Below are 14044 nucleotides of genomic sequence, written 5' to 3'. Positions count from 1 at the left end.
GGTGCCTGTTAATAACATGGAAAAAATCACAATTAACAAAAATACTTTAAAGTGCATTCAACTTAAAGCTAGAAATTTTGCCAGAATTTTTAGTCAGCATTCTATGAGGTTTTACTACTTATAAATATTGTACTTGCTAGCAGACATCTCCTGATCAAACAATTGTTTTTGGACTTACTTAATCAATGTCATTGTTCATTAGAGAGTAATCCAACAATTCATGAACAGTTTCCCTCACCCCAGCAGCCACAATGCTTTCTATTAATGTCAAAATACTACAATCATTCCAAATTCATTTTCTGATTTTTAGAATATCAATATGTAGTATAAATTTGAGAACTTATTTCTGCCATATTTAAGAGGTTACTCAGTCTTTGCTTTTAGTGAAATTCTAATATTAATGTTGTTTTGCTTTTGCACATTCTGAAGAGCTAAAGATAAAACAGAAATTCATTTACATTTTATAAGCACCAAAACGTAAAAGCAGCTATAAAAAAAGTGCTCTTCCAGCAGCTAGGAAATAAACTTGTATTTTCTGAAAAGGTATCATTTTAAAAATTAAACATCAGTAACTGAACAGTGATTTTCTTTACTGAGTTCATAAAAAACACTTCCATGCTATTTATGTCCATCATTGCTTTTAATTTAGACTGATATAAATATAACCTCATAATGAAAGCTCCTGAATTGATAACAAGTCAGATTCAATATACATTCCCTCCCTTGAGTTTTTACCACAGAACTTCTGAGAAAAAATAGATACCTCTTTTTAAAGAAATAAGCCTAGCAACAGATGAATGTTTGTTTTACAAAACCCCTGTATTTGTAAACATTCAAGCATTGCACGTTTAAAGTTATTTCAACATTATACATATGGCAATCACTGTACGCTAACTGATACAGATGTTTTAGAGTGGAAATGATGCAGCACAAGCTGAATTTGTGGAGTTGTAACTTTCAATTCACAGTTCAGTTTGAAACATGCAAGCACATTTTGACACGCACTTAAATATGATACATTTTTACTTTTAAAAATATAGGACAAACCATCACAGATGAGAAACTTAGACCAACCTAGTAAGATCCTGAACTGCTGTTCAAGTCAACCGGGAGACAAGCACCTCAATGCCTTTGGGTGTCTGAGTCTTGTGAGAGGACATGGATTCACAAAGTTTCATAAATGGATTACAATAATTTTTGTAGTATTTCAGACGGGGGGGATAACTGATATCTGAAGTAAAGTTTCTATCTGAAGTAAAGCTTTTAAGTCATATATTTGGTGTATTTCTGATACAGCAAGTAACTGCTTAATGCATTTTATTTGGCGTAGTGACGACTAAAGCAAGCCCCCTAGGTTATGCTGTGACCTTTAAATAGCTGACAGCTATTTATTGATTTGAAAGCCAACCCAAAGAACAGACACCAGGTCACAAAGTAATCTGACATCAATAAATCTCCAGTAGCTGCATTGGAGAAGTGACAGAAAAATGCTTTAAATGGTAAAAGCTATTGAGCTGCAAATGTAATGCAGGATCATATATTTGCTCTTAAAACGGGACTGTGTAGAAATTTTAATCCTATTTATAATGGAGAAAAAACATCCACAATCAGCTCAAAATAGTGTGCAGAAACACTTTAAAGTGCCAAAATTCTTTTTACATTCCTTTGGACATGTCTGAAAATGTGAAAGATCCTGGTCTAGAATACGTATGGCCCGCTAGTCCAATGTTAACAACTTTGTTACTTTAACCATAAGTACACTGTATGGTTAGTAGAAAACCTTTAACAGACAAAAAAAAAAATGAAAGATGAAACTGCAGCAAGAGAGCATGGCAAACCTAAGATCTATTAGTGCATAAATCTGCTTAAAAACTAAAAGATAGAAAGAGAAAGCTAACAAACTACAGTAAAAGTTATGTATTTAACGCAGTAGTGCTGTAACAGGGTGGGAAATGTTTAATATGCACATATGCCTGCAAAACCATTACTATCTTTCTAAAAATAAAAAGCTGATATTCACAGCACCAGATTTATGGTAAAAAGCCATAAAATTATAGTTACTAATATTATGCCTTTCCCACCCTGGCAGAGGATAAACATGAATTTAGAAGCATAGTAGAAGTGAAAAACAAAGAAGAGAAGAGAGAGAAAGCAGCAGAGAAAGACAGAAAGGGTGAATACAGAGCTACAGAAGTGTTTATTGAGCATGCTACAGAGGTAAGCAGAGTACACATAAGATGAAATTAAACGACCGTCAAACCTCCCAACTTGTTAGAAAATTAATTTTTAATTGTGCCACTTTCAAACTATACTGAATTTTACATTTCTAAAGATGTAAAAACTCAACTAATAGAAAATATACATGACCTTTTTTTCTACATAGGTAACAGAATCTATGAATCTTGAAACTTAAGTACATCAATTTCAAAAAGTATTGGTCATTTAAACAGAATCAAGGTAACAGTTCAGACTGACAGAGAACTGTTTTCAAAATTAATTTGATCTGTAGATTCTGAGCAATGTTTATAGTAAAGTCAGATCAATTTCTAAATACAAAATATTTTGAAGAGATTTATTAAAACTGAATATTACAATGCAAGGTAAATTAAGACTAAAGGCACATAAACTTTGGTCCCACCTGGTTGTCAGTTTTAGTAAACTGCCACAAAATTTCCTGCAAATGTTCGCAGCAAACTTTCTTCCTCATTGAAAAATACATGCACCAGTTCCTGAACTAGCTCGACCAGTCTGTACATGCTCAGAAATCCACAACCATATTCCATATCTTAATTACAAACTAAAGATGGTAATATATATTTAAATGCACATAAGTCATGTCAACTTCAAAAACATCTACGAAAAATATTCAGCCACAAACAAGACATTACTTAGTGCTGACATTTATATGGTACATCCCACAAGAGTGTGTACAAAAAGGTTAAGATTCCACAATGCTTTTCACGTAGGGCTCAAAAGTCACAGAATTCACTTTTTGTCCTTTAAGAAATTAATATTCTGTCTTGTTAATTTTAACTAATGCCTACATTCATAACTGAATCTAGACAATCTAGACCAGAACCATGAAATACAAAAGGCAAAAAAAGTAGCAGAAATACATTGTTTTACTCTTTCAGCATCTTACCCAATTAAAAAAAAAAAAGTGACAAACCAGCAGATAAAGAAATTGATTCCAAGCAGGAGAAACAAAAGCTTAACCTTTTTACACACCCCTGTCTAAACATATTTAAATTATCGTGTAACAAGTGCCCCAGACAACCAAATTTGTTCTACTAGTTATGCGATTCTGGCAATACTAGTTTTCCTTTTTAAGGCACGTATGTCGACTAAGTTGAAAAACTGTGGGATTAGCTTGAAATCTTTTTAGACAAAGTGATCATTTATCTAAATAACAGCTGAATAACAGCAGTTAGTATCACTGCTTTTAAGTTTTTTTTGTGTTTTTTGTTTTTTTTTTTCTTAAACAACCAAGGAATGATAACAGCATGAAAAAACCCCAAAACAAAACATAAGACAAACTCTGGTCCCCACTTTCCAGAACAGTCAATAGGTGACAATACTGAACAACGCAATACACCCTCATTTTCGATCTGCCTTTTTAAATTGTTGATTTAGAGAAAGATACTCTCAGATGGTGATTTTCTCCGAGATTGTAATTGTGAAGATCAATCAATGCCTGAATAGCTTCTTCCACTGTTGACATCTGAAGAAGTGCCATCTTGTGATCTCTTCTGAAACAAAATAACTGCATTAGGAACTCAAACACCACTGCAGGATTTGCTCTCAACATTTTCAGTCCTTTATGCACATTTCCAAGGATGTGCTGTAAAAGTGTACTCATAGTTTTAACAAAAGACTGCCTACCAATGTACAGAAAAGTTACTTACTGAAAAAATTTAAAAGCTTTTACAGTGCCACCAGTGTTAGCAAACAATGTGCGCAGATCCTCTTCTGCTACTGACGGTCTACAGAAAGAAAACAAAAAACACAAATACAAGCAGCAAATTATTAGTGAATTCGGTATGCTGTGATTCACATTAATGCTATCAGCTTATTGATGGCCAACACTTACGGAATATTAGACAGATGGAGCGTTGCAGATGGAGGGAATATATTCTGAAAGTTTTTTGAACCAGGTTTCTTGAAGCGATGCAAAGGTGAATTACCAAAATCTTTAGTGAGCCCTTGGTCATCAAGTCCCTCTCGAGGTAGTTGTACTGTCTGATGTTTGGAAAGGGTAACCCGAATAATCTTTCCATACATTTTTTGTCCATTAAGATGGCTCATGGCTGAAAAAAAAAAGACAAGAAGCATACTCAACTCAGTGTTACTTTTTCAGAGCTTGAAAATATGGTACATCACAAAGAACTCCACAAATAAGAAAAAATAGGCAAATCAAAAGGTCAGTGTGCTTAGGACTGTAATCAAGAACTAGTCTGGAGAATTTGGGCAAGTATTTAACTTTACTTAAATACCTCCATGTGTGATCCAGCACTGCTGTTAAATTCACTTAAGATACTGTGCATACCTTTTGGAATTTTGAAGATTTTGTATGTTGAAGGAAACCAGGATATAAGAAACTGATAAACATAAACATGTCTTGTTCATCTGATTTTACATAGCATAATTTCAATACTTAAACAGACTAATTGGAACAAATAGAAAACTAATCTTACCCAGTTGTGACTGGTTTCCATCAGCCATCTGTATGAGAGCACTGTCTTTCTTATTGTATAAAATCTTCACACGCTGCACATCACCATAAACACCTTTTCAAAGTCAAAGGTAATCCAAAAGAAAAAGTTCATTTTAAAGCCAGTCAACTAAGTAATGTATTTTGACATATCAATGGAACACTCAGACAGCAACAAGATCACTCACTCGAACTCAACACTCTCACAAATGAATAAAGGAGATAGATTTTTGAATAGTGAATTTTGAAAAGAATAACTTCTGATAAACCCTCAAAGCTATGTGAATGATATTAAATTAAAGATCATGCAAAATATATTAGCATGCATTAAAAGAAAATCTGTGTCTATGGAGAGTTTTAAACAGCAAAAGAAAAATAGCAAAAGATTTACTGTTCAACTTTAAGCCGAAGTGCTAGCTACAAATAAGAATTAAAGTGAAACAAAAAAAACCAAAACAAACAAAAAAATCAAATCAATAATAAAAGTATAGTGCTAACAATAACATACCGAAGAGGGTAAACAGACTTTGGGGCGTAACCATCTTTAGAAGGAGAGAAGAGCAAGCAGCGTAAGACAAGAAGAGAGAAGAGTCGAGGAAGAGCGGAGATGAACAGATCATCCATAACGAAGGGTGGTTCCCGCAGAATGGTGAGGTGGTCATGGATCATGGTTTCAAGGCGGTTAATTGGGGCAAGTTGGTCCGAGGAACATTTTGTTCAAGCACAGAAGCATGAACATAGGGAATGAAGACAGGGAACATAGACAAAGACAAGGAGAAGAAGGATAAGACAGGGACGGGAATGGGAATTTGGGTAAAGACGAGGAAGGGGAAGGAGAACACAAAAGGAAAAGGATGAAATGGGGAAGGGAAAACAGCAATGCAGAAGAAAAAAATAAGGAAGTGGGGAACAAAAAAAAATAAAATATAGGTCAGTACATAGGAAATGCAGGAATTTGGTCAGAAAATGGTTGGTTTATGTACTGTACAAGAAAAACTGAGTAAATGTAGTCACCCAAGACAAATATGGGTAAAGTACATTCATATCAAGAGTAAACTACAGCAATTCATCTCAACATGAAAATAAATAAAAAAGCATGCAATAGAAACTTTAAACTTTGAACTTTAATTGCGTAAGCATGGCTGGTTATGAAATGCAGGCAAAAAATCTTTCAAAATGGCACTCTGATCTACACATTTTAACATGCAAGACTATGGATGACAAAATAGTACCAGATGATAAAATAAGCTTAATGATTTATAGTGACAGAGGCCAGTCAAAAATGGAACAGCTAGACCAGTACAAACTTCCCACATTTCATACCAGCTTTCACAGCCATCAAAATAAATATAAAGGACAGTAAATATGCAAAACTAAACAAACCCTTTCAGATTTCAGAGTTAGCAAGAAAGATACACTTAAGGTGAAAATGCTTTGTCACTTTTTTTTTTTTTGACAAATGAATAACTGCAAAGAAAAAAATTACTAAGAGAGACTGGAAGAGTGCCTCGTCAAGATCTTTGGGAGAACCTTCAAAGAAAAACGTGTTAGAGTAGTTCATATAAATTAAGACCTTAAAAGTGAGATAAAAGCATGAAATGAAGCAGCAAATAACTAAAAGAAACAAAACAGAAGTTGTAGTTTACATGATTATATTTACAAATTAAAACATAGTTGCTATTTCGTAAAAATAAATATTTCAATTCAAATGCCAAATGCAGTATTTACCACATTTTTTCTTAGAAAAAAATAGGTAGCTGGCTATCAAAGGACATTCTAAATTATTAGCTATCTGGGAAAGCAGAAGTATTTAACAATAATGGCTTTAAAATTAACTTTGGGAGACTATTAAAAATCAAAAATACTTTGAGCTTAAAATCCAGATGCAAAAGGCCAAGTGCAAAAAAAATTAAGAGTACTGTCAGATGAAGTGTGGCTAAACAGGAAAAAAAAACGTTAAATTGTTTCACTGACCTCTTCATTTAAATTGCTAACCAGGAGGACTGTATTGCCACCAGTTGAGACTCCAGGCATTCCCACACGGCCAGCAGCAGCAGCAGCAGCTGCAGCAGCAGCATTTGGAATAGCCAAAGGACTCAGCGCTCCTGGAACAGCTGCAACAGGAAGCCCTAATTTTAAAATAAAGCGTATTTTACGAAACACACACAAGTCGTTTTTAAAAAGTACCTATATCAGCACAAGTGTTGCCTACAACACTCTACAAAGCAGATCGTTCCACTATTCAAAGCTGGTCAATGATTTGTGAAATGGATCATTAACAAACAATGAAGAAACATGAAATAATTTTGAATCAAATCAAGCAAGACTCAAAAATAAAAATGTAAGAGATGTAAAAGTATTTTCTTTCCAATTAAATATTTTTCTGCATCAAAATCGTTCCCATTGCACTCCAAAATATTTACAGCATCTAGCTTATCAAGATGGTCTAAAGTGTTGATCAAATCAGCAACAAAAATAGATTGTTCTTTGTATTATAACACCCTTATTTTACCTCACATAGAGAGTCCTCATTTAAACTCGATGCTTCAGGGTAAACATACAACACCAAGTTAGTCGGGTTTAAAAGCCTATAAACCCCTCATAGCCCTAGCATAAATGAGGTAAGGGTTTGGAAAGTTTCTGAAACTGAAGATTCAAGGTAACACCATATTGATAATGAGGCTTTTTGCAATTTGATTCCATTAAGAAGCATGTTACCACTAGCTAGACTTGCAACCAGGCTTCCTGTTCCAAGGAAGCTCAGATCCTATAGAGGAACGGTACTTACTTATGCAGGTTCTGCCCTGTCAAGTCACTGAAGCACTAGGTAGTGTATGTTACTTCCAGGATCTGTGAAAGGTTTGTGTGATATATGCACACTATACATAGTTTATATAAGAATACAGTATCAAATATGACCAGCTTTATTTGTAGATTTTACAAAGTCTAGTAAAAGGATTTAAATAAAATGTGTAACAACCAGGGGAAAAAAAAAAGAAAATAGAGCTTCAGTTTTTATTTTCTGCTACTACATTTGGCCTCTCAAATTTCAGTATTTTGGCAAACCTTCTAATGCTCATCTGACAATGCTAACCTAACACAACAAAAACTTTTGACCAGTGTTCCAGTACACCTGATGGCCAGTCTAAATATAATCTTTATATGTTGTAGCCAAGATAAACTTTCCTTCCTATATTATTTTACTGAAATTCATAAGAGAAATTATTTAGCTTCAGTCAATGACCAAATATTAAGTAGATAAATTTACTGATGAATATAGTTATTAAGAAGACTCCCAGCCTTAGTATCGAAAGGGAACGCACAGGGAAAAAAAAATGGTAAGTGTGGTTATCAGGTTTATTTAATTTCCTAAAATTCCTAAAATCTTTATTCCAACTCTTCAATCATGTATTGAGACAGAAATTTGTTAAAATAATTAACAAACTGAAATTTTGATGGGCTGGACAAGTGACCAAAGAGAATATCCATCACTACTTGTGCTAGTGGTTAACAGTATTACTGACAGAGCATGATATTAAAAAAAAAAAAATCACTGTGCCATTAAATAAATATATGCTTTTGGAAATACATTCTGTTAATTCCCTGTTAAAGTAGATACAGAAGAACAGTAAAGGTTCTAAGGATGGAAATCAAAGATATGGAAAGTTTTCTGATACAGAGTTTGAAAGACGGAAAATGTTAGTATTCAGGGGTAAAGCCAGAGGTACACAAAGTACTGAATAATGAGAACATCATTTAGGCAGCTTTAGCGATCTCTCATGATACAAGATAAAATAAAAAATTTACTCAACTCAAAAGGCAACAAATACAATATTATCTGTGGCATTTGTGCGATTGACTATATAATAGTAATCAAAATGGAAAACCTAGCTTGTCATCCTCCCTTTCATTCTGCAAACACACTTAACAGGTGTTGAGGAAATATTAAATGAGACATGGAAACAACAGCCAGTTACATTAAATAAGCAAAAAAAGGGGATATTTAACATGTTCCATCTCATAGGGCAGTCACTAGCTATGTTGCGGTTAGGAAGGAACCACCCCATACATATGTCACTGTATGATCATGCACTATAAGGACTGTCAGAGGTGTTCCCAAGAAATGCAGCAGTACCAGTAGCTGTCAAAGGATAGCAAATTAGACAGAGCACTACTAGCCCAAGCACAGCAGTTGCTGTGTTTCTCAAAATCAATTTTGCATGAAAGTGAAAATATTTCACTGAGCTATATACATAAAATTGCAATATTATTATATATATATATATATATTATATAACAAGTAATAATTACAGGCTACATACATACACTTCTTAGTAATATAAGATAGTAAGACAGTGATGCGTAATTTACTTTTATGTTAAAGCCCAAGAATATAGCTCCCTTTTCAAATAAAGATAATAAGGGAGACAGATAAAGAAACCACCTCCACACAAGCAAAAATATTTATTCACAAAAAAAATCACACCAATATATGGGCAACCCTATAAATATCACACTGAAGTCCTCTAAAAAAACAACTCTAAAATATAGTTATGGTCTAAAAATCGTATTTTGGAAATGTAATTCAAAAGCTATTCAAGTCTTTCTATTTTGAACAGCATAAACTGGCTTCACATTTATTTTCACTCAGCTACTACAGAGGTCATATAGACAGAATAGTGAGGAGTAAGGTATGACAAATATCCACCAGAAGGGAAATAATTTATACCAGGAGGAAGGGAAATTTATACCAGGTCAACAACAACCATTAAAAAAAAAAAAAAAAAAAAACTAAAATTATTAGAGCATTTCAAGATTTTTAGTACAACTAAGCACCTCTCTCTAGCCTCAGAAGTTTTAAGGTAGTAAATATTTTTTAGGAATAAGGGAATTCAGAGACTTCCAGTGCAGCTTTTATGGCTCTTTTCATATTTGGGCAGAGAATAACTAGGTAACACATGTTTTAACAAGTAAAATTCTTCATAGAATTAGACTCTCCATCGTACATGCTCTGGTCCCGCTGAAGAAGTTAAAGACACAGACAAATTCAAAACCATTCATACAAAAATACTTTCAGTAATTATCCTGTAAACTAGATTCATTTAATAAGAATTTTAAGAACCACCAGTGGAAAATACTAATAAAGATAGATTAAGGATGAGAGCAAGGGATAAATGTGTAGAAACCTTAATCACAACAACACATTTCTAGCTCTAATATTAAACAAATATCAAACTGTTATATAAATGCAAATATTAATGTGCAAAGTAGTTTAATGCCAATTTAAAATAAGCTTTTATTTAGCATATTAATGTTGGTCCAGTATAAAGTAGCTTATGTTTATTTAGAGATTTCTTTTGAAAACATCTTCTGTACCTTTTTTCCCCTCTCACACAGGAGAACACAAATCCCCCCCCACCAAAAAAAAAGTGTCCAGTAGTGATTTCTTCCTTCTTTCAAAGAAAAAAGGTTCATTTCAAATGTCAAATTTACAGTCTCAATGATTTCTGACCACTGAGTTTCTTCATAGCAGAGAATGCAGTATGTGAGTGAGTAATAATGCATCCAGACTAGAATTATCTGCTTGGAAATCACATTTCTAACTGACTTCATTTCTTGGAGAGATCAGACAACCTACATACTCACAGAAAAAGCAATTCTTGTTCTATAGATTTTTACAGTTTGCCATTTAGACAAGTCAAAAACATTTTTAATAAATAGAAGGAGAATCAATTTGTATTACAATTACTACTTATCAATCAATATGCTATTTATGATTTAAGGACTATTTCAAATGTTAGCTACTTTATCAACATAATCAGTTGGAATTAGTGGCGAATGTTTTCACTCATCATTTTAGCTTCCAACAATTATACCTGGAGAGGTTCTTGCTTCTTCTGAGTATTAACAAAACAAAAATATTATATGCTTTTTTCCTAGCATTTTTAGTTATTTTCCCTCAAGGAGGGCATTTACTTTTTATATCACTCCTAGTGCATCTTTTTACATGATACCTGAAGTAAAAATTAGTAATGCCGTTTTAGTAATAAAAGGTATGCTAAAACCGTAAGCATAACAAGAATTCTAACAAGAATGCCACAGGTCCAACTTATGGTGTTCTTCTGAGCACACAGGGAAACCTGAAGAATAAACATATCCAGCTTCTTTAAGTCCCTTCCAATAAAATGAATGTTTTTACAAAAGAACAGCTAAGCATGACATATCTGTACAGCTCATCAAAATACTACTGTAATTATGAACTTCTTACATTCTGGAAGCATAACAATACATTTAAATTAATCATTTAACAGCTGCTGTACCATTCTAAAATAAGTCATCTTTTCGCAACACAAAAGTAGGTGACAATAAGGAATGAAAGTTTGATACCTTCCAAGAGTATTAAAATTGAAACCCTCCAAAACCATAAAATACAGAAATATATGATTAAGAAGGTTATCATGACCAACAGATGGAAAAACAGTTTAAATGCTGTTGCTCATCACTTTACCAAGCACACTAAGACATGACTGACTTCACTGATGCTCAATAAATTCTTGACAGCTGCAATGAAAGTTACTGCTGTCATGTCAATCTCATTTTCCTACTGCTTAGGAAACCAGTACATTTGAAAAGGTGTATCCACAGAGTGACAATTAAAATACCTAATTAGCAAATACGACCTGCATCATCATAATTTTACTAGAAAAAAACCTTAAAATACACAAAGAAAATTAATTTGACTGAAACCAAAATGTTAAGAAATCTAAATAGTTTCGTAGGGAAAAAATTTACAAGCACATCCAAGCAATTTACAAGCTAAAACACTCTGGATCCTAGTGTCAGGAGTTATGAATGTCTCCATCTTCAGACACTTTATACACCTACGGTATTTCATATTTTTCCCTAATATTACTCCCCAAAATTTCTGCTGTAGCTACAAGTGATGTACTGTAAGTCAGACTGGAGGATCTGTAGTCAAGCATTCCAGAATTTGGGGAAAAAATATATATACATGCAACCAAAAGTTTTTCCTTTAAATGATCTGATTTCTGACAAGGGCAGGTATAGTGCAACATTCAGCTACCTCAACTACCACATTTATCCCCATTCCTGTGCTGACTTACTCCATTCACTACACACCTTCTAACTTCAACAAATAGGGAGCAGAAGCCTTTCTTTACTACCTAACTCTGACTCGACCCAAGTTGGGTCATCTTGTACAAAAAATAAGGCATGAAATTCATGTTTCCCACAAGTTTTCTTTAAAAGGAAAAAAAGGAAAATGGAGAAAGAAGAAATTAACTGTGAATACTATTAAATATTTAAGTGAAAGGTACTTTGACCAAACAAGAACAACTTGACAAAAGGAGCTATACAAGTTTAATTTATCACAACTCATTACATAAGCCTAGAACATTAAATTTTTTTCCTCAAAGCATGCAGAACATGCTGAATTAATTACTTTACTAATAGCTAGAAGGTATGTTTATCTACATACTGTTCAGCACATTTCAGTTACTACTTCTGATGAGCTCCAAAGTTGACAGGATATTAAAATTCATCTACCATAGTACTAGAAGTTATGAGTGCTAAAGTGAGAAAACTGTATACACACAAACACACAACAGCTACAGATTTTTCTTCCTGTTATTTACAAAAAAATAGGGTAGCACTTTTTTTTTTTTTTTTTTTTTTTTTTTTTTAAGTACAGAACAACCTTTCCTCATTGAAGGCAACAAAATGAGTTTTTCATAATCCAATAATATAAATAAGGACCTTAACTCTGATCCCAGTGAAATCGTTAGCAAGACGATGATCGGGGGGGGGGGGGGGGGGGGGGAGAAAAAAAAGAAGAAAAAAGTCAAATCTATGTTACAAGTTAGGCTAGTAGAGTGAACAAAGCGGGCAGCAGCAGTCAACTGACAGGAACGTATGAAAGAAGGAAGGACAGACTTGTGTGAGAGGGAGGGAAGCAAAACTAATTCCTTATACTCTGCATTTGCCTTCTTGACATGCATTCTCTCTTCCATTTATGCAGGACTTCTACAGACAGTTGTGTAATTGTGTTACTATAATTCAGAACACAATATAGACTGAACCCTGAATGCATCTTTAGACACTGTTGTAATTTAAGATGTTTAATTACTAAAGATTAACAAACACTTTTAGCAAGTGACTCTGGTACAGATAAGAACAATGTCAATGTCAGTCATACCTAGAAGTGAAGTCTCCTTTGCAAATGCTGCAGCAATAGCTGGGTCCAGTGCTGGCTGTCCATCACCAGATGGAAGATCAGGACGAGTGTAATCCCTGCTTTTATCATTGTTGTATTTAACATTTAAATTCACCAATTTGGAAAAATCAATCCGGAGGGTACAGCAAGCGTTATAAATATTTTGACCATCTAAGGCCTGAAAAGGAGAGACAATTTATTTAAATACACAATATATATTCTTTCTGAACAAAGGTCAGTACATAGATATTTACTCATTTTACTGTGTCGTTTAAAACCAAAGATTAAAATTGAATTAGCCTAAGCTTAACGTGATTCCATGAAGCTTAATGTTTTACTCATCTTACCTTGAAACTGTTCATGCAAAGTGCCAAGAGACATTTTAATGTAGTCAAATTTAAAAGTTAGTCTGTTGAATTTAGTTAACTTGTAATCCACATTACAGCTTTAATGCCGATAAAATGCCAAGTAATCACAATCTCACACAGGATGACCAGAGAGAATATGAAAAAAATCTAGACTCAAATACCACGTATTAGAAGGCTATCTACTGAAGTAGGATGTTCATACTGTTCTTGCACATTTTTGTTCTCCCTTTAAAAGGTAATTAGTGCAGAAATGTAAAAACTAACATTACTTGCTAATCTAGTTTTGCTTACACTTCTTAAAAATTTCCTATTTGCACAATTAGTGCTTCTGAATGTACGTCTATTCAAAACAGAATCCATAAGGCCTGTGAATATGGCACTCCTAAGAGCATACAAAAACATTCTATAGAGGCCTAATTATAAATGTCTTGTCTGTATTTGTTATAAAGGTGAATCGATGTTTTAAATTTCTCCTCATTTTAGAATCCCCGAATTCCTGAGACCAGTAACTGCTATTTTCCAAACAGAAGTCATCTTACAACTAAAGCACTACTGGCAAACCTAGTCTCAGATCAAACAAACTGATACAACATGAATTTTATTCTATCTGCATTTTGGGAATACTTTTCCTTCGCTCAAAGCACAAACATCTAAATACAAGAGAAAAAAAATTGTAAGTTTCTAACTAAATTATTTTACATTTTTAAGAAGTGTTAGAAAGTGAAGATACAG

At 33.6% G+C, this 14044-nt stretch overlaps 1 protein-coding gene across 9 annotated transcripts in view; it reads right to left on the bottom strand.

Moving 5' to 3' along the window:
* Positions 1–939: 939 nt before the first annotated feature.
* PTBP2 (polypyrimidine tract binding protein 2) overlaps positions 940–14044 on the bottom strand; it is a 54197-nt gene continuing 41092 nt past the window's right edge. For 4 of the 9 annotated variants that reach the window (XM_062581287.1, XM_062581290.1, XM_062581296.1 and 1 more), the window contains 7 exons: positions 12927–13122; positions 6686–6840; positions 5220–5253; positions 4695–4787; positions 4091–4307; positions 3906–3983; positions 940–3749 (listed from right to left, as the gene is read on the bottom strand). In XM_062581287.1, the coding sequence (XP_062437271.1) occupies positions 3617–3749; positions 3906–3983; positions 4091–4307; positions 4695–4787; positions 5220–5253; positions 6686–6840; positions 12927–13122 (906 nt within the window). In that variant the 3' untranslated portion in view covers positions 940–3616. The remainder of the gene's footprint in view (positions 3750–3905; positions 3984–4090; positions 4308–4694; positions 4788–5219; positions 5254–6685; positions 6841–12926; positions 13123–14044) is intronic. The other 5 variants (XM_062581288.1, XM_062581292.1, XM_062581291.1 and 2 more) reach the window with 3 other exon arrangements.

The sequence above is a fragment of the Rhea pennata genome, chromosome 8, assembly GCF_028389875.1.
Source record: "Rhea pennata isolate bPtePen1 chromosome 8, bPtePen1.pri, whole genome shotgun sequence".
NCBI classification, from domain to species: Eukaryota; Metazoa; Chordata; class Aves; order Rheiformes; family Rheidae; genus Rhea; species Rhea pennata.
Note: the sequence above shows the minus strand (reverse complement) of the source record. Positions and strands in the feature narration are given on the sequence as shown.